General features: G+C 34.3%; 1 protein-coding gene across 3 annotated transcripts in view; it reads left to right on the top strand.

The window, feature by feature from the left end:
- Nucleotides 1-410: 410 nt before the first annotated feature.
- LOC121382822 (LIM domain-binding protein 2-like) overlaps nucleotides 411-21688 on the top strand; it is a 53049-nt gene continuing 31771 nt past the window's right edge. For 2 of the 3 annotated variants that reach the window (XM_041512447.1, XM_041512444.1), the window contains exons 1-2: nucleotides 615-719; nucleotides 2860-3010. In XM_041512447.1, the coding sequence (XP_041368381.1) occupies nucleotides 2877-3010 (134 nt within the window). In that variant the 5' untranslated portion in view covers nucleotides 615-719; nucleotides 2860-2876. Of the gene's footprint in view, nucleotides 550-614; nucleotides 720-2859; nucleotides 3011-21688 lie in introns of those variants that run through there. The other variant, XM_041512446.1, reaches the window with a different exon arrangement.

Raw genomic sequence — 21688 nt, 5'->3', positions numbered from 1 at the left:
CCTGTTGTATTGCTGATGGTGGATATAGAAGATCTGTGGCTAGTAATGGAAAAATATAGCAGGTTTTCTCTCTATGACCAGTTGTCAAAAATGACAAAATGTTTGATATACAATAGCTTTAGTGGTGTCGTTAAACAAAACGTTTAACTTTGGTTGTCCAAGATAATGGGTAAATGGTTACTTGTTAGTGGTTGGCGAAATAAAAGTTAGTGTAGTGATCTATTAATAAATTTAAACTTGCTCTGGGTGGAAACAAAAACCAAGATGCGAACTCGGTACCCGCCAGCCTTGCGCCCAAAGACCTATTCAAGCATTACTGAGGCCGGAGTGGAGTGGAAACCTTTTGGCGTGCCTCTATCCAACTGAGGTTCGGGCACGCCCGCCCTGGATTTGGCCTCTGACTTCGCCAGTGAGCAACCCCGGGGTGGGAATAACTGAGGCCGGGATGGGATGGGATGGGAACTCTATTTACGTGTCCATATCCACAAAGGTTCAGGCACGCCCACCTCGGATTTAGCCTCTGACAACTGAGGCCGGTTCTTTTTCAACGTGAGTAATTCTATTTATAGCATGCATCGAGTACCTGTCCCATCATGCATTGCGGTGTAATGTCTGTTCTTTCAAAATCTATTTATAGATCAATAAGTTCATCTGTTTTTAACATTGGTGTTTGCTCTTACTTCTTTTAGAGTGGGAACCAAGCAAATCATATTTATTCCGTAAGTATGTTGTTTCTTTCCCAAAGTCGGTATTTTTGCTATGATTAGGGATATTTTAGAGTTTCTTAGACCCCTCTAAGTGGGGTAAAATTGTCTTTTAAGCTGTCAATTATCAATAAACGGACCGTCGCCGAAAAACTGGTCCCTCAAAATTCTTGATTGGAGTTGAAAACAATGGATATGTAATAATGTTTTACTACGGATCACTAGCATGCGCAGTATAGCCACTGATGAAATAAGATATTACAAATTTTTATTATTGTGTCGTTAATAGACATGTGATGGAAGTAAACACTCGGACAACTAGTATGTTACATAGGTTTATAAATTAAAGGCACCCTGTCGCTTTTTCAAAATTTAAAGCTACAATATCGTCTTATAATCTGTACTCATACAAAACAGAAACAATAACAGTTTTGATAAACATGTGTTTCTTCACAATCTGTGAATATCATTAACTGATTTCTCTCATTTCCTAACTGGACCTGGCCAAAACCCAAACCGAAACATACCTAACCAAAACAGTAGATTTTTGTAAAAATGTAACCAGTTTTGGGTCAAAACATACCCACATTTTCATCAAAATGTACCCAATTTATATACTCTAAAACTTGTAAACATTACAATTAATTAGGCTAACGAATTTTGGAAAAAAAACATACAGGCTAAACTAGCCCGACTGTAGAGGGCTAGACGGACATTTGGACAGATATTCAGCCATGACTACAGTCAGAGACCAACCTATGTAATTTTCTAGCAATTGCTGCCCACCACACAGTAGTCAAAAATTCCCGCTCTAATACCACAACAGTCCTGTTTACATCGATCATTTTCGAGTTACTCCTTTTAAATAAATCCACATATTAATCACTAATACACACACTACAGAAAGAATCCGACAGCACCCACATTCAGATAAATTTTGGGACACTCCGTCATAAGGATTACAAAGCTTGCTTAACTATATCATGACGTAAGTCACGTGATCGCCCGCTGGGTGATTCCGCTTTACACAAAGTTACAGGAGATGTCTCATACCAAGTGACTTTACCAGTTACTACCGGTACCAATCTTTTTCAAATTGGCTGATTAACTTTTTGTTGTAAATTTGGCTCATTGGTTATTATTATCCTGTTCAAGCCAAATGATGAGTTTATGAACATAACAGTTACCTCCCTTTGTTGTCAAGCATAACAATGTTGGATACAGCCAGCTTTGGTGGCATCGTGGTAGGTACAGGCTTCGCAGCTCGGTACCGGCACCAACCCAGAGTGAGTTTAACGACTCAATTGGTAGGTGTAAGGCACTACACCCTCTTCTCTTTCAGTAACAATTAACACTGGACAGCCCAGATAGTTGAGGTATGTGCCCAGGACAGCATGCTTGAACCTTAATTGGATATAAACACAAAAATAAGTTGAAATGAAATGACATGGATACATTTATCCAATGTGGGGTTTTTATGAGCTAGTTTTATCGTGTACATGTATATGCAGTCTGGGTATAGAGAAATGTTTTCTGTATAGAGAGATGTTGACTGGGGTACCAGTACAGAGATATATTGACTAATGGCCCAGTGTAGTGAGATGTTAACCAGTGTACAGGGTTTTCACTATACCCCTCTATTGTGTTTTTCTGCCACCCCCCCCCCCCCCCCCCCCCCCATTCTTCTGCACCCCTCTATTTTTTTGCAACCTAGTATATTTTACTGCACCCAGCTTTGCTATTTTAAAATGCACACTTTTTTCACATGCTATTAAAAAATCAATCATTCTGCACACTCAACATCAAACTAAACAAGCGGCGGCATGCACCAAAACTTCAGTAGCTTACTGTTACATAATTTGGTCTCATACCACTATCCATTTGTCTGTTTTATACACTCAATAATAGTTTATTTGAGAAATGAAAATATTTACTTAACTTTTATCGTGTCTGCAAAACCATTTATTTGGCGGTAAATTTGTCACATGATCAGAACAGTCCTTCTGTCTTCTGACTGTTGTCTGATATTTGACCATCAACTGTAGATTTAATTGGTCGTAACTGATGATTTTTGCCGTCATTTGCTTCCCATATGTATGTCATCACACTTGTTTGTGTTGAACCATATTGATAATCAGTATATATCTTGTTTCAGATGTGTAGTGTAGTTTGATGCATCAGAAAGTCAATAGCCCATCACCTATCACTCTGGAAGGGCTACCTCCAAATCTTGGCCACAGAATGCCAATCCAGGCTCCAATGCCCGGTCACATGGGCCCAATGGACCGGGATCCACATGGAATGGGGTAAGTTTTTAATATCTAGGCCTATATATGCATTTGTTGTCACAGGTCAGTTTGTGTAGGTGTAATATAAAAAAAGCATGAATCAGACCTTGTCTTTTAAGGTGTGTGGGTGCGATCGCACTCGTACAGCGCACATAAAAATAATTATGTATATTGATTGCCACTATTTACCTTATGTAGCTGATAGAAAGACCTGTTTAATAAGGCGTATCATAAAATATTGTTTGTTTCCGGTTACCCGGCCCGACCCTAATTTGAACCTGCCGACCCTAAAACTTTTTTTGTATATCCAAAAATGTTTTTTTTAATATAACAACGATTTCCACGAAAACATTCCAAAACTATCACAAGCACTAATTTGGTGTCATTTAGGGGATAACCCTACTGTGTTTTCCGATTTGCGGACGTATATCGGTGGTTTTACTGTCGCAAATTTAGTTTTATTGGCAACCCGTTAGCCATGAAATGTTTTCTTCTGACAATTGATTGATGGAGTTACTTCCCTTCAAATTGAAGTGCGGTAAATTTCGTGAGATATCGGGCGAAGAGTCGGAAAATTGTTTTCACGAATATATGCGATCTTTTCCGATTTACTCTACATCTAGCGTAGCGAGCTGTTCCGATTAATAATAATAATAATAATAATAACTATATTTAATGATTTACTCCAGTGACAAACTGGCCTTGTAGAAATTTAGTGACCTTCTGATAAACTAGGGGAGGGAATGTTTACCGATACTGATGGAGTTTACTGCCAAATCAAATGATTAAATATGTCAGTAAGATCTCGATGCGTTTCGTAATTTTTTGTAAGTGGTCACTGGGAACTTCGCAGGTTTCCGCTAAAAATAGTGTCAGAATGACCATGTGTTTGACGTCCAATAGCCGATGATATTAAAGATAAAAAAATCAATGTGCTCTAGTGGCGTTGTTAAGTAAAACAAACTTTACTTTTCAACATTTGTCTGAGCATCCTGAGCATTTCTATTCATTGGACCAATTGATTGCTTCAGACCAAGTGTGTACTTTAATACTGGATGCATACAGAATAAAATTAACATTGCAAATTATAAAATTGGTAAGTCTACCATTTCTTAGATACACTAGGAAAGATAATATTCATAAAAAATTTTTAAATGTTATTGTTGGACAGATAAATATTGAACCCTTCTTTTAATTTTTCATTAAAAGAAATATTTATAACTTATTTACTGGTTTCTATCCAATTACGGTTCAACCAAGTCTGTCCTGGACCAATACAGAAGTTAAGTGTTAGTATGAGAGTAAACCTGCCTATTATTAAACAGCAAGGGGTCTTTTGTATGTACTCTCCCACAGATAGGTTAGCACCATGTTGCCCTCAAAATCAAAATGCTTTGCCTTTTATAAATTTATAAGTTGCCCATGTAAAAAGAAGCCTTTAAACACACCTATGTAGATAGTACTACATATTTCGTTTTTTTAATTAAGTTATGAAATAGATATAGAAAATAAAATGGCCATATGGTTTTTGTCCTTTTGAAAATTGTATAATGGGGAAAAAAGCCCTTATATTTAAAACTGCACATAAAATATGCCCCAAAAACGTCACTTTACCATGCCTTACTTCATTTCTAGGAAAACACTGTGATGAATGGTATTGTTGGTTTGCATAATGCATTTCTATAGATGCAGAGGATATTTTGGATACCGGTAGTTAACACCTTTATTTAATATCCATAAATAAAATTATTTTCCAAAATAAAATGTTTTTCCTACCTACCTACCCTATATTTTTCCAGCATGTAATAGGAAACGGAAGTTAAAAAAAATTCCCGGCCTAATACCAGAAAAAGTAAAAAATTTAACGAGAACGGCAGCATTCATGCTTGTAATATATAACTGGTACTTATCTTTGCTATACAGATCGGAAAACACTGGTCTAATAGACATCTTTGAAGACGTACCAATCCCATCAGAACTCCTACGCCTATTTAAGTTATTATTAATTAGAAACAGTCCACTTTTGTAAGGTGATAGATCACAACGTAGTATAAGCAAAATATTGTGGAAATATTTCAAATTTACTGATATACAATACATTTTGAATTTTATTCATGTATACTAATCTATGTCAAGTGCCTGTGGACTGCCGTGCCTCGCACAAGAGTTAGATCGCAAGTAGTATCGTGCGATCGCAAGTAGTATTTGTGTATAGTACATTCCCGTGGCTGGATTTCGTCAGCTTCGCTGCGAATAGCCAGTTTTGTCCAATCCAGGATATGCTATTTGAAAGCCTTTGTTAGACATGGGAAGAAAGTAAGCTTGATAATAAAAAGAAGGAAAAGAAATAACTGGTATGTAAGAATAGGCTTAGGTCTCGTTTACAAAAACCAAAAGTCTGGGGGGTTTTACATCTATAATTTTTATTTTTTTTATATTAAAAAAAAAAATCAAATAAAACTTCATTTAAATATTTGTATTTCAAACAGAGGTTAATGAATGTACATCTGTTGTTTATATATGTACATATGTACACACTATAGTAACAGTAATCATACCCAACTATTTAATTGTTGTTTGTTTCAATACGTATGTTAGAAAGTCACAGACCATGTGACTGGAACATGATTTGATGCACAGTACTCTGTGACATTTTGACCAATCGGAGCAAGCAGGGTCAGATTATTTTTACTTTTGGAACTCTGGCTGCCTGCACACACTGGTCTACTTGACAGCTTGTTACATTTATGATGGTGTCTAAAATTATTGGTTTTTAGGTTATCTTTATAATAGCATCCCACGTTCGGAATAAAATCCTTTGTAATGACAGATTTTGGATATTTTTTATCAACAACATTGGGACCGTTCTTGATCAATAACTTAATGCTGACTTGATAGATGTCAAAGCCGTTTGTAACTGGTAAGGGTAGGTCAAATGACATGTTACAAAATGTTGAGGGAGGGAGACTGGTTGAGTAATTGTTTAATTAAAAATGCCACTTGCATGTTATTGTCCCAACCAACACTATCACTTGAACTAATTGTAGGCCTACGTTTAACAAGTTATTTAAAAAAAATTAAAATAATAATATGAGGTATCTAATTCAGTCGGTAGTTTGGGTACACACCTAAAATACCTGGGTCGTAGTTCTAATTGAACCACCTCAGAACCAGTGGGTTTTTCCCATCCCAACTATCCTAATCATGTTTGTTATAAATAATAATGAAATTCAAGACAAGTTTATTCCTACACATGTTTAGCTGCACATTCATCGAACCATCTAACACTGAAAAGGTATCTATAATCAAAATTAGTGCGGAGGGACATAGAAAGTGTGGTTCTTTCTACGTCCGAATCTTGTTACATACTCAATATATAACCTATATTAAAAATTTGTGGCACCATGTTTCAACCGTTTCTCAACCAAAATAGAGCAACAAATAGACACACAAACCAAAAATGTATAACCTACCATATTCACAAAAACCCAATTGAAGTACTTGCATCATTAGTAAAAAAAAAAAAATCTTCAACAATAACCTTAAAACCATACCTCCACCATTTTAAATTTGCTAAGTACAGGGAAGCAATTCACTGTGCACGTTAAGAAAAATATTAACTTAATGTGCCCTGTGCACTACATAAAAATATATTGTAATTAAAAAAATCAAATTGTCTGCATCAGTGTATGTCATAATTATATTTCTGTAGCACTACTCCTCCTGTAATTTATGAATAACTCCATTCCTGAAACTTGTGAAAGGGAAAAGAAGTCAGTCTACACTAATGAACCAAGCAACATAAAATTGGGAAAAAACATTATTGATTTATTGGTTCATTTTTGCAACATAGGTCTCTACATTTACATGTAACAATTACTTCATAAATTAATAATGCTTGCTTTTCACTCGCCTTAGAATTTCAATGAGTGCGATTTTTCACTCGCCTAAGCATTTTGAGGTGTGCGGTTTTTCACTCGCCATGGTTTTTCAAAAGCCAAGGACTGATGAATTTATGTTTCATGTTGCAGAGGACAATATTTTAAAATATGAGGTAACCTGAAGTCAATTCATGTGTTAGTATAATGCTAGGTAACCAGTTGTTTGGTTATGTGAATTATATTTCAGGGTTATTCAGCAATTGCTGTAGGTGCCTTCCATACTTGCCGTTATGCCCTGAAAGTCTTATAGCGTTGACGGCAAGAAATATTTCGCTGTGCCTTACCTGATTTGCCACCATATCCTTTCCATATCTTCCATGTTGTTAATCGGTGGTGGATCCAGAAAATCCAAGGCCACAAATGTTCTCCAACGTAAATATATGTCCCTGTTTAATTTGAAATATTGAGTCGGCTTATACACTGTGCCAAACATTTGTATTGGATATAATAGTATTAGACATGATAAGTACTCTTAAAAACATTGAAATGGTAATTACACGTGCATTTTCTTTGAGCCAGTTTCTCTGAACCATAGCAACAGTCAACTCACTGATGTGCAGCTCACTGGTACATGATTAGTTTAATAAAAATAAATATCAGCATTCTCTTTGGGTGAAAAAAAAGAAGATAAAAGGATTGTGTGACCATTTCAAAGCTGGGTTACTGTATATTGTGGACACTGGGGATGGGCTAACTACTTATATTGCCCCTCAATATCCGATATAAATGTTTGGCACAGTGTATAAGCCGACTCAGTATTTAAAATTAAACAGGGTTATCGAGATAATGTCGGTCTGTCGTTCAAAGGCATTTGTTTAGGTGAACCGATCAAAGAACAAATATTATATATTAAGATTTTAAGATGCATAAAAAAGAATTAATATTTTTAAAAGTGTTGCATTCTTTTATTCTGATCTCCAGATGAATTGATCACCAGCTGATAAATGTAGTTTCATTTTTATATGGCAGTGTAAATAGTATTTAGAACCCAAGATAGATAAGTATAATGATAAACACTATCACATCCGTTGCTGTTGATATCCCTAATATAATGAAAAGTCTTAAATTCCTTATTAGGAATTGCAGAAAGTAAGTAAAAAAAATCATCAGTTATATGACCAATTAAATATGCAATTGGGGACAAAATATTTCAGTCAACAGTTAGTCAACACAAAATAATGAATGACCGTTCTGATCATGTGACAAATTTGATGTCAAATATGTGGCTTCAGCCAGAAATTGCTGACAAGATAAACAAATTAATGTTTTCATTTCTCGAATAAAATAAAACTTTTTTATTTGTATCAAATAGACCAATGGGTTCCAGAATGTGGTAAAATAAAAGCTGTTAAAAAGGCTGGTCAAATTGTGTAATGGTTAGCTATTGAAGAATCAAATGACTGGTGCATTTTTGTCAGTGATTTATTTTTGTATACACTGAACACTGTATTGTTTTGGTTTTATTGTTGACTTTGTATTGATTAAAGGGGAAGTAAACTCAAAGATGAGCCTTATGTGTTGGAAAGATGTATATCCGGACCACCAACACATACTGACACTTTAGAAATGAAAAACAAGTAATTTTAGGGTTAATAAAAAAACTGATTATTCATGCTAACAGGGGACAGCCATTTTGTTTTGTACTCATGTTGCATTCTTTTATTCTGATCTCCAAATGAATTGATCACCAGCTGATAAATGTAGATTAAAGGGGAAGTAAACTCAAAGATGAGCCTTATGTGTTGGAAAGATGTATATCCGGACCACCAACACATACTGACACGTTAAGAAATGAAAAACAAGTAATTTTAGAGTTAATAAAAAAAACTGTGATTATTCATGCTAACTGGGGACAGCCATTTTGTTTCGTTCTCGCGGCATCCGGTATTCTAGCTTAAAACGACCATTCATGATACCCATGTGATAATTTTCTTTTCTTTGGGACTATGTAATTGGTCAGTTCTGTGATTTTAGATGGGGAAGTCTACTTAATCAAGGGTTTACAGAATTATTTACAGTAATAAAGCAGGGTGGGTGATACTGTACATTACTATTTTAGGGGTGGCAGGTTATCCCATAATACCCTGTGATGTTAATGAAACCGGCACATGGTTGGGGTTGTTTTAATGGTCTAGGCAGCGGTAATTAATTACCGTGACTGGTTACCTTCCAAATATACACCTGGAAATCAGGAATCACAGGTGCAAGCCACGGAAAGAATATCATTAACTAAGAAAATACTCTGTTTATCATTTTAGTACGTAGGTTAATGCATGGACAAAACATGTTATAGTTATTTTGACACTTTGACAACGGTGGTTTATTTTGTTTTGAAAACTAATATATACTTATTGCTGGCTTACTGGGATGGATATTACAGAACATTGCGATGCATCCACAAAAATCGGGTACATTTGTTTCTTCAATTCGAAGACTAATTCCTGACGTGACGCGTTAAGTATTACATAACCATCGGCTTGCCAGAGGGCTTATTCACTGGGATGATACAAAATGGCTGCGCCCATTATATAATAGCTGTCACATTTAACCGTTTTATTAATTAACTATACGATTATACTTGTTGATATTAAGCAGTAATGTGCATTATATATCATTGAATATGCATACCAGGTCAAATGCCTTAATTGTCCCTTCCTTTAATGCAATTCATTACAGATTTTGTTTTTTTACAGAATATATAGAACTTTTGGTTTTGTAAATTATCTGTGAACCGTGAATGAAATAAAAAGTTAAAGCAATACCCAGAACAGTAAAGTAGTTTACATCGTTTCTATATACATGGACATGTAGCCAATATAGGCTATATTGCAAATAAAGGCTTTAAAAAACCCCGAAATAACTGGGGTAATAAATAGAATAACAAACCCGGTACCAGTTATTATCAAATTTATGTCCCTTGTGAAAATTATTTCACTTGGAACATAAATTTGATAATAACTGTTAAGTCGTTTAATATTCTCTATTTATGGAACATGGAAAGTATATATATATTTTTTTTTTTTTCATATCGAAAATGTCACTTAATTTTTTTTTAAGTGGCGACAGCGGGTTTTCTCTCAAAAAATCTGTGTGGTCCTTAACCATATGTCTGACGCCATATAACCATAAATAAAATGTGTTGAGTGTGTTGTTAAATAAAACATTTCTTTTTTTTCTCCAAAAATGTGAAAATTTTATGTATAAGATCAGGGCTTAACTTTGACAAGAATTCCCAATATCTGCTATGGGCTTTAAGAGTCGATTATATAATAATGTGTGTTGTCTTGTAGGCAAGACTTTTTTTTTAATTTCTGTTTTCATCTTAACAATTTTGAGAGATGGGGATGGGATTTATGGGAAATTAAAAAAAAAAGGATTATTTGTTTAATGACACCTCATCACATTTTTTTTAACTACAGCGTTTTTGGTGTCTAACACATAACACTAGATCTGGATACTGAAAGAAAAAACCTACTACTACCAAATGAGGTCTTCATTCATTTCATTTCAACTTATTTTCGTGCTTATATCCAATTACGGTTCAAGCATGCTGTCCTGGGTACACACCTCAGCTATCTGACAGTTGATTAGTTGTTAATTGTTAGTGGTTAGTGAGAGAGAAGAGGGTGTAGTGGTTTTAAACCTACCCATTGAGTTTTTAAAACTCACTCTGGGTAGGAGCCGGTACCGGGCTGCGAACCCAGAACCTACCAGCCTTATGTCCAATGGCTTAACCACGACGCCATCAAGGCTGATCTTCTGTGTGGACTATCCCACAGACAGGACAGCACATATCAGACTTTAATGTTGAATGTATTATCAGTACTGTTCATTTGATGCTCCGCCACTCAAAAGCTGTAATACTGGGTTATTGTTGAGTGCCCATCAGCTTACCGAGGAAGTGTCACATCTTAACGAACTGTGCGCATCTGTGCATCATGCAACATTGGTGTTAATTGGGGTTAATAAATAGCCAGGCCTATTCGAAAATAGCCCACATTTATAGATCCTAGTTAGTGATGGGCACCGGCATTGAACAACTGATAGAAGCTGCTCAAAATACCATGGCAACCACCACATGACCCATCTCGGTTAACAAAAGATAGTTAAGTGGACTTCCACAGGAATCCATAGATAAAAACACACAATTTAGTTTGCATCCTTTATGATTTTGGTATAATATTAATAATCCATTGAGGTTACTGCCGAGCTGGTCAAACAGTTTTCATCCCAATCACATGTTCTGTCATTGTCGCTGAATGCTAGTTGTTTAACTAATAGTGTATGGACACATTTTCAGGTGAGTTTAATGATAAGTTTACTGGGTATAAATATTTGTTTTATATTGTTTGAACATTGATTTTGTTCTTGTAATCCTGGTAAAATTGGGAAATGACAGCAGAAGGAATTTCCTCTTAAACAAATATTTATTGTCTGGATGCTAAATAGTTTCTGTGTTAATTTTCCTTCATTTTTAACAATTTGCTGACAAAGATATGTTTGGAGTCTGGAATACATTTTTGGTACCAAATTACTTCTCATGCTATATTATTATAACTTTGTGATATAAGGATCATGCACAACAAAGTGAATCAATCAACTAACTTACTAAATAAAAAAGAAAGATTGATAGAGACAAAAGTTGGACAGTTGGTATACCATTACTTTATTAAGTTTACTGTATTTGAATAACTTTGTGTCTGTATGAGCCGTGATACACCACATAGCTAATGTAAGTTCTGTGAACAGTTTGCTAGAACCCATACCGGTATATGTTTTATCTTCTCGGGATGTCTCAATAGTGGTAGGACAAGTGATAACTTCCTGGAACTAGTCACTCATGATGGGTTGTATTATGGTATGGCGCTGTCTGTCCGTCCATTAATGTTTTTTTGTCCGGACCATATCTTGCATACAGATGCATACAGGACCATCAAACCTCACATGTAGGAACAACTTGGTATAACGGTTTGTCGCGTACTATTACTATGTCACTGTGACCTACTTTTCACGGTCTACTGCACATAACAGTAAATCGTTGTCCGTATCATATCTTGCATATAGATGCATACAGGATCATCAAACCACATGTAGGAACAAATAGAGATGGTGGTTGGTTAAAAACAAACTTCATCCATCCCATTACAAACATTTCACTTGAATCATGCCAATAACATATTCATTAATTTAGATATTGTTTTCTATCAAACTCCTGATGGGCGCATCATGTACCTTACCGGTACTCTTTTTTAGGTTAGTAGTTCTCCAGACCAGTGTAAATATTTCTTAATTGATATCCCGGAAACGGCAGTCAGTAGCGTGAAATTGGACTGCATTTATATTTCAAAGTGAGAAAATAGACAGAACCACATACCAGAACTTGTTTTACCATGTTATTTATTACACAAGTTTATAGTGCACAAGAATATTCTGAGTGGTATAAATCTTGCGCACTATAAACGAGTGCAGTAAATAACATGGCAAAACAACTTGTATGTGGTTCTGTATTTAATACATACCACCTTTCTATATTATGATTAACAAAAGATTAATTAAATAACACAACTTACTTCGTCTTGAAAGTTGGTTGAATTTTATGGAATTGACGGAATGCTGAGCGTCCTGGCTAAGGACATGACAGCATTCGGGTGAACACGTAGTACACATGCGAGATTTTGTATCACAGATATGTTAAATATATATATATTTTTATTGCACTGTCAAAATTGTCTTTATTACTATATAAGAAGATTAAATGGGTATGTAATAAAATAGATGTGAGGCGGGACGTAGCCCAGTAGTAAAGTGCTCGCATGATGCTTGGTCGGTTTAGGGTCGATCCCCATCGGTGGCCCCATTGGGCTATTTCTCGTTCCAGCCAGTGCTCCACAACTGGTGTAACAAAGGCCGTGGTATGTAGGCAATTTCACGGTTACTCCCATTACATTTTTATCATACTAATTCTTTTGATTTACTCAGGATTAATAATTATAAATTCAACACTTATTTTCTTTATTACATTTTATTAGTTAAATAATCAATGTATATTATAAAAAAAGAAAAAGGAACAATGATGATTAGTTTTCATACTGTGAATGTGTAAACATCGGTTACTTGCGTTACAAAAAAAGGACATGACAAAAAATGAACACACATAAAATCCAAAGTCTCCTCATACTGTAATAGCTATGATAAAAGTGGATATATTGGTGCATAGCTATGGTGTTTAGGTATCTTTATATGAATAGAGTTTTGAAATAGTACAATTAATACATTTTTGGTTATCAAAATAGTCGGTTACTCGTGTTACGGCTACTTGCGTTACAATTTGTCCGCTATTTGTTAATGGCTAAAAAAAACAGATTTTAAAGAAACATAACAGTTTTTAAATGTAAACTTTTATTGAAAGAAGCATCAGAAAGCCACATAAATCAACTGAGTAAATATTACCAACAAATTAAACTTACAAGAAGTTAAGCAATGAATAAATTAACCATTTTCGGGAATTAACGTCAATTTTTAGGAAATTGAAATTTGAATTAAAATAACACTCTAAAAAGAAGTAGAAAATTTGAAATGTCCACGACTATTACCAAATAGCGGACTATTTTGATAACCAAAAATGTATTAATTGGAATTGCACATATATATTTAGGCTTATTAGATAGTAACTGGCAGCAAAAACTAACTTGGTGTTAGTAAGAAATATGTTGGCATAATTATTCATACACTGGTATTGTTTTATTAAAATAAAATGTTGGTAAGTCGCGTTACATATTTTTTGGTTACTCACGTTACAATTTTAGATGTATCCGTGTTATGTTTCATGTCACTATTATAAAAAAACTTGTGGTGTCACTACCTGTAGTATGTATTAGTGTAGGAAAATATCAAGTGTCGTTTGTTAGAAACAATAAATACATGATAGAGAGGAAAAAATAGCTATTTCGGTTACATTGTGTTAGGTGGTCTAATTGACCAAGAATTACAAACATAACATATATTATGTAACTGCAGTGGGTGTAACATGTAGGTATTAGATATGCTATTACATATATGCAATCTGTATTTGATTGTATAAAGCATAATTTATGTATTATGGCCTTAAAAATATGCTTTTAGTGTATTTATTTGTCAAAATAATGGACACCTATTCAGCATGTGATATCTTTTTGGGAACAACCTCAATGACAATTTGTTTTTTCATCTAAGAACTTCAGCATATTGTTGATCACAAAACTCATTCATTAAAATAATTGATATTTAAATTTTGAGTCTTTGTCCGCTTTGTCGTGGAATTGCCCATGTACTATTCTGCATGTGGTATGGTGCATATAAAAGATCCCTTCCTGCTAATCGAAAAAGAGTAGCACATGAAGTGGCGACAGCAGGTTTCCTCTCTCTATATCTGTGTGGTCCTTAACCACATGTCTGATGCCATATAACTGTAAATACAATGTGTTGAGTGCATTGTTAAATAAAACATTTCCTTCCTTCTCACTGTACATGTAATATTCATATTAAAAAGCTATACCCTTATCAAGCAAAAAAGAATTAGTTTTTTTGTCAGTAATTCCAGTTTTATTGTTATATAAAGAAAGTGAAAATTGTTTTGAAAATAACAAAATTAAAATTTTATATGCAAATTATGAAAACTTTTGTCAAAGTATGAATAAAACAGCAATTTGAAATTATTAAATTATTATTCTAAAACAACTTTCATATACGCCTTTTTTCCATTGGTTAATTTTCGTGATAAATCGGGACGGTAGATGTATGCTGTCATGGGCAACCAGGATTTATCACGATTACAAAATTCCGAGAACTTGTCCAATATACTGTCACTTAGCCTCATGTGTGGTGTTTTCATTAGTATATTAATTCCGCGTCTTCCATGATGATTAAACGTTGATATAAATAATTTTTAACAAAAGTACTAACTTCAGATAATAATAATAATAATAATAATAAAATTCTTTATTTTCAGAGGGTAAACACATTCAGTACAAGGTGACTGGTCTCCCATGAGGCCCTCTCTAATCTATACATGATATTATACATACATACATTCAAAGAAACAACATCAATATACATGTAATAAATATAGCATGAGGAACAATAGCACATATTATGAATATATAAATAATATTTAAATCAATTTGTTAAGAAACTTGAGTCAGGTATGAAAATGATGTTATTGTTACTATTTTGTTATTATTTCGTGCCATTGTAACTTTTAACACTTCGTTAGCAGCAATGAACGTGTACCCATCCACCCCAAGTAAGGTCCGGTCACTGATCGATTGCAGCAGTCACCAGCATGTGTCTTGTGGTCCGCTTTTCTAGTTTGTGTTCTCAAAAGTATGCAAGCAGGTTCATCAGAAATAATTATATCACAATTGGAAGTACTTTATTTTTGTTTAGAACATACTTTTTGTGACAATAAAGAAGACAATATGGAAATGACTTGATTTTTTAAAAGCAATTTTAAGCAACATTAACTGTTTTAAAATATCGCACAATTCTGAAAAACTATTGAAAATAATACTTGCCCTTTACTCAGCGGCTTTAGTAAATGCATATTATTTTATGTATTTATATATAAACTTTAAGTGAAAATATGTTATAAACTTATAGACCTACCCCATCAATATGGTTTTTGTACATAATTAAACCAGGCGAATTCCTTGAAATAATTCAATATGAGGTTGAAACACCGCTCACAAATGTAAAGTCCAATCATAGCCATATACATGTACCTTGCAACAGAAACTATCAGCCAATGAAAATATGCCTTTTAGTGTATCCTGTATTACAATAAATCAAGCGTTTTCATTGAATATCGTAAGTAAGGAGAATAGATTAAAATTTTTATATATATATTTGTGGGATTTCTTTAATAAAAACACAATAAAATGTCTTACAGATACTCCTAATAGGTGTAGTATTAGAATAGGAATAATATCACTGGGTTTCATCTCGTCCCTAAATCCAAATTGTGTGATAAATCCTTATAGTTAACAACGAAACACAGTGATATTTTCCCCTAATTATTATATAACATTAGTGAAATATCTTTAAATTTTACTATTTCACTCAAAAATGTGTTATCGTCACTATAGAAAGTTACTGTATAAAAGCCAGAACTATTTTGCTGCTGGCATTTTAAAAATAAAGATAAGTTGCCAAAAGTTATATAATTTAAATGGAAAATTTTAAGTTTTTTGTCAAATATGATTTATATCTCGTGAAGTTTACAATCAGATCACACTCGTGATATGATTGCAAACTTCACTCGATGAGATATAAATCATATTTGACAAAAAACATGAAATATCCTCTATTTTTTTTTTTTTTTTTTAATTTATGTATTTATTGAGTTTTTAAATTATTTGTATAGTTGTATAGATTATTTTAACCATTTCCAATTAAATTTGGTGGGAAGCTTCCTTAACCCATGGAGAAACAAAATCATGAATTTTGTTCCTACTGTTAGTGTACCTTTTGACAGTTTTATTTGAAACTTATTTGTTTTAGATACAATTTTATATAAAATATAGATCTGATAGATACATTCGTAACATGACATATGGGTGATTCCATGAAGTAATGGACATGATCTGCAAACAATAAAATTTAATTTCATAATTAATTAAAGCTTAGTTTTTGAAAAACTCAAGCAAACTGCAAGTGAAAAATTGCACACCTCAAAACGGCTTTAAGAGACTCCAGTAGAGTTGGGTGGTATACCGTATATACTGTTTGGTATCGGTATCATATCAATGCCAGTTTACTGTACTGAACAAATATCAAAATACAAAAAATTTTGGTAATGAAAAATGCTTCCTGCCATTTAGTAAAGCACTAACAATATATCTGACAAATGCAAAATAGCTGAAAAGGAGGGAGGGAAAGAGAGAGAGAGAGAGAAGAGTGAGTGAGTGAGTGAGTGTCAGTGTCAGTGTGTGTGTGTGTGCATAATTTAAAAAAGAAGAAACTTTACCCCCACTTTATGACATACTTTATGCAGACAATGATTTTTGTTTTACCGTTATGAAGTAAAAAGGTGAGATATGAGTATTACATTTCTGAAGGTGGCGTCAACTTTTGCATTAGTTTGATATTGAAATTTCACATTTAGATGAATTTCTCACAAACTGCAAGTCCTAGGTCACTGAAACTTGGTTTGTGGTTGCACCTGTGGATGTTCATCACAGTGCATATGAATTTTTTTTTTTTTTTTAAATTAAACATTTTTATTTAAAATATATTTGCATTTAGCATAATATTATATTTTTGCTTTCAGCTCATTTTCTCTCAAACTATAAGTCCTATATTGATGAAACTTGTTTTAAGGTTGTTCCTATCGATGTTCCTCACAATGCATGTGAAAAGAATTTAAAAATTTAATTACTTTGTGTTTAGATTTGTTGCTCACAAACTATAAGTTCTACATCAATGAACCATGGTTTATAGTTGCACATATGAATGTTCATGACTGCATGTGCAAAGAATTAAAAATAAATGAATTAAATATTTTTAATTAAAATACTTTTGCATTTAGCTTAACATTAAAGTGTATACACAGTTTGCTAAATTTTTTGATAACTTAGAATTATTAATTAATTGTAGAAACAAAACATTAAACAAGTTTTTGTAGTTCCTTTGTTTTTATTGTTTAGGTTTTTAAATCAAATTATGGATTTTTAATGTGAAAGAAATTAATTATCTCCTTGAGCACGCATTTCCATATTTTAATTTAAAAAGAAGCTTTTGAACACGCAGTTCTTGAAACTTGATGGCAGTTGCCAATGTTGCAGCAGATGTTGTTACAGAATTAATTTGCAACCAGATTTTAATTATCATCGAGTATTAAGTTATTAATTGTACCAAAGTGTCGTCACAAATAAGTCAGAATTTCTAGGGTTGAATAAACAGAGTAGCTCTAAATTGCAGAGTTAATTTGTTGTTAAAAATCATATGATATGTGTATGTGTGGCGTTTGGTTTTATATCTCTTTACTGTGTTTTAAACTTAAAGTCACCCAGTCACAGATGGTTGATCAAATTAATGATCCAACAAAGTATGATCTGAAGATATATACATTTGATTTGTATCTAAAAATACTTTATTGAACCATCTACATAACCACCATATCCCACTTATTATTTGTATTTATAAAATAAAATAAATGAATTATGTCGACGGTACATAATTCAGAGAAAACTATCGGCTATTTGGAGAGCAGAGGTGTGACGTATTATTCTTGAGTCATGTGACGGGCATCCCCCGAATAACTGCAGTGTCAAAACAATTTACCAAGCTCGTGTAACGAGAACGCTGGACCGTCCTCTGCAACGTCGGGTAAATAGAAAACAAAAACAATGAAAATAAGTTATTAAAAATTAATGAAAACTGAATGATAGTAAGCTTATGCATTAATTTATTTCATAATATAATAAATAAAGCATTTGTCAGTTCATGTTCCAACTGTTTATTATTTTATTTCAGTGTATTCGCTGTTATTTTGTCATGAAATAATATATTTTTAATTATTTGTGATGTATATAGCCGGCCCTCATTTGCCAAGTCTCTATACACGGCAGTCGTTTATATAAAATTTAAGAATACATTATACGGCTGTCGTATATGTAGCCTCATCACTACAAGTTGGTTTTGCTGTACGTTTGACTTTCTACAAGAAGAGTTCCAAATTTTAAAAATGAAGCATGTCATGGAATTCCCTCGATCGTGGTTCAATTAAAATGTTTAGTATGATACCATAATGAGATTTGATATTCCAAATGAATGTAATTTCCATTTATAATCCATATTTAGATAAATAAGGCTCACTAAATCCGTGACTGAGTGCCTTTAAGAACACAAAAATACTTTATTTTTACAATATAGATGTGTAAAATGCATTAAATTTGTTTGGAACATGGTTTTTGAGGCTATGTAAGAAATAGAGTACTGTCATCTGTGTCCGTTGGATACCATTTATCTCACTTTCACTCATTAGATGCATTTTTAAACAACTTGTGAGTTAAATGGTATCTAACTGCCACTCATGTAGTATTCTGTATTTAACATCTCTGTAACATCACATATTTTAAGTGTACAATGGTTGAATTTTTTTTTTTTTTATGTTTAACAAACACCATTAGAGCACATTTATTTATTAATCATCGGCTAATGGATGTCAAACATATGGTCATAGAGAGGAAACCTGCTACATTTTTCCATTAGTAGCAAAGGATTTTATATGCACCATCCCACGGACAGGATATCACATACCACGGCCTTTGATATACCAGTTGTGGTTCACTGTCTGGAACGAGAAGTAGCCGAATGGGCCTACCGACTGGGATTGATCCTACACCGACCACACATCAGGCATGTATGTGCTTTACCACTGGGCTGCGTCCTGCCCCGTACAATACCAATGGTTGAGAACATCGTTAGTTTTAGAAATGCAAAGTACACATAAGACTGAGTTTCTGTAAAGCCTAGTTCGTTTCATATCTGCTTCTTAGGTAAGCATTGTTGCTCAGTGCAGTCGGCATTGATTTACAGTCTTGTTAGGCAGTGTGACTCAGCACATCTAGCGTGTATTCAGATAGAGCAGTTAGGCCATAGAAACCGAGATTGCCCAGATTGGTAAAATATCCACATTGATATAGTCATCGAAAACTGGAAGCTACCCAAATGTACAAAACCACTAACTGACAGGGACCATGAAAACTGCAAACCAATAAGATTGCTTAAAACCACTGAACTGACACAGTTCATAAAAACTGGTGACTATCCAGATTGGTAAAACATCCAAAACGTCCACAGTTCATGAAAACTGAGGACTACCCAGATAGGTAAAGCATCCAAAACATCCACATTTCATGAAAACTGAGGACTACCCAGATAGGTAAAACATCCAAAATGTCCACAGTTCATGAAAACTGAGGACTACCCAGATAGGTAAAACAACCAAAACGTCCACAGTTCATGAAAACTGAGGACTACCCAGATAGGTAAAACATCCAAAACGTCCACAGTTCATGAAAACTGAGGACTACCCAGATAGGTAAAACAACCAAAACGTCCACAGTTCATGAAAACTGAGCACTACCCAGATAGGTAAAACATCCAAAACGTCCACAGTTCATGAAAACTGAGGACTACCCAGATAGGTAAAACATCCAAAACATCCACAGTTCATGAAAACTGAGGACTACCCAGATAAGTAAAACATCCAAAACATCCACAGTTCATGAAAACTGAGGACTACCCAGATAAGTAAAACATCCAAATTGTTACAGGACGGGGAAATAACATAGTGGTAAATGTGCTTGCTTGATGCGCAGTCAGTCTAAGATCGATTATCATTGGTGGGCCCATTAGGCTATTTCTCATTTTAGCCAGTGCACCACAAAGGCCATGGTATGTGCTATCCTGTCTTTTGGATCCCTTGCTACTAAATGAAAAATGAAGCCTGTTTCCTCTTTAAGACTGTATGTCAAAATTACCAAATGTTTGACATCCAAATAGCTGATGATTAATAAATCAATGTGCTCTGGTGCTCTCATTAAACAATTATTTTTATTATTATTGTTATCTTCCATTATTGGTGTGCGCACTAATATAAAATGGCCGTGTCCACGATGTCGGTACAAATGTAGTTCTTCAATTAAAATGCAGGAAACGCATGACAGACGCGAATCAAGAATTCTGGGATATACTGGAAACAATTTTTAGAAATAAGATAGAAAGCAAAAGCTGCTTGTGAAATCTGTTTATTGGAAAGCATTTTGTGCGGTTTTAGCGGCTGTTACCGCCTGCCAAATTTGAGCCTTGAAGATAAACAAAAAAAGAAAAAAAGAAATGTTTTATTTAATGACGCACTCAACACATTTTATTTACGGTTATATGGCGTCAGACATATGGTTAAGGACCACACAGATTTTGAGAGGAAACTCGCTGTCGCCACTACATGGGCTACTCTTCCGATTAGCAGCAAGGGATCTTTTATTTGCGCTTCCCACAGGCAGGATAGCACAAACCATGGCCTTTGTTGAACCAGTTATGGATCACTGGTCGGTGCAAGTGGTTTACACCTACCCATTGAGCCTTGCAGAGCACTCACTCAGGGTTTGGAGTCGGTATCTGGATTAAAAATCCCATGCCTCGACTGGGATCCGAACCCAGTACCTACCAGCCTGTAGACCGATGGCCTGCCACGACGCCACCAAGGCCGGTGAAGATAAACAAAACTACCCAACTAACAAATTTCTGAAAACTGGGAACCAACCATCAATCGGTCACAGTTCATCATAAAAACATTTTACCAGACCCACCTTCATTTATACCCACCCTGCTATTTCAAAATGCACACTTAATTTTTTAAGTCTGCAACTTCAACATCAAATGAAACGAGCCTCTTTGTCACATGGTTCTCCAAGCCAATCAAATACGAAGATAAAAACACCTGGACAGATTTACGGATCTGAGCACTCTATATGTTCTGACTGAAAATAACAACCTGTAAACTCAAAGCATATAAGCTTATCTGTTGGCAATTAGCAGCTTGATATTACATCAGACTAAACAATACAAGTGTTTTACTGTATGAAGATGCAAAAAGCAGTCTTATTCTTCAGACCTAGCCAGTGAAATGAAAATTCACCTGCTAAAAGCACCAACAAAAAAGTGCATTTCGTTTTTCAAAAAACAAATATATGTACGATTATATCATCTGCTA

This window comes from Gigantopelta aegis, chromosome 10 (genome assembly GCF_016097555.1).
Source record: "Gigantopelta aegis isolate Gae_Host chromosome 10, Gae_host_genome, whole genome shotgun sequence".
Classification (NCBI taxonomy): domain Eukaryota; kingdom Metazoa; phylum Mollusca; class Gastropoda; order Neomphalida; family Peltospiridae; genus Gigantopelta; species Gigantopelta aegis.
This window is presented reverse-complemented; position numbering and strand designations above follow the sequence as displayed.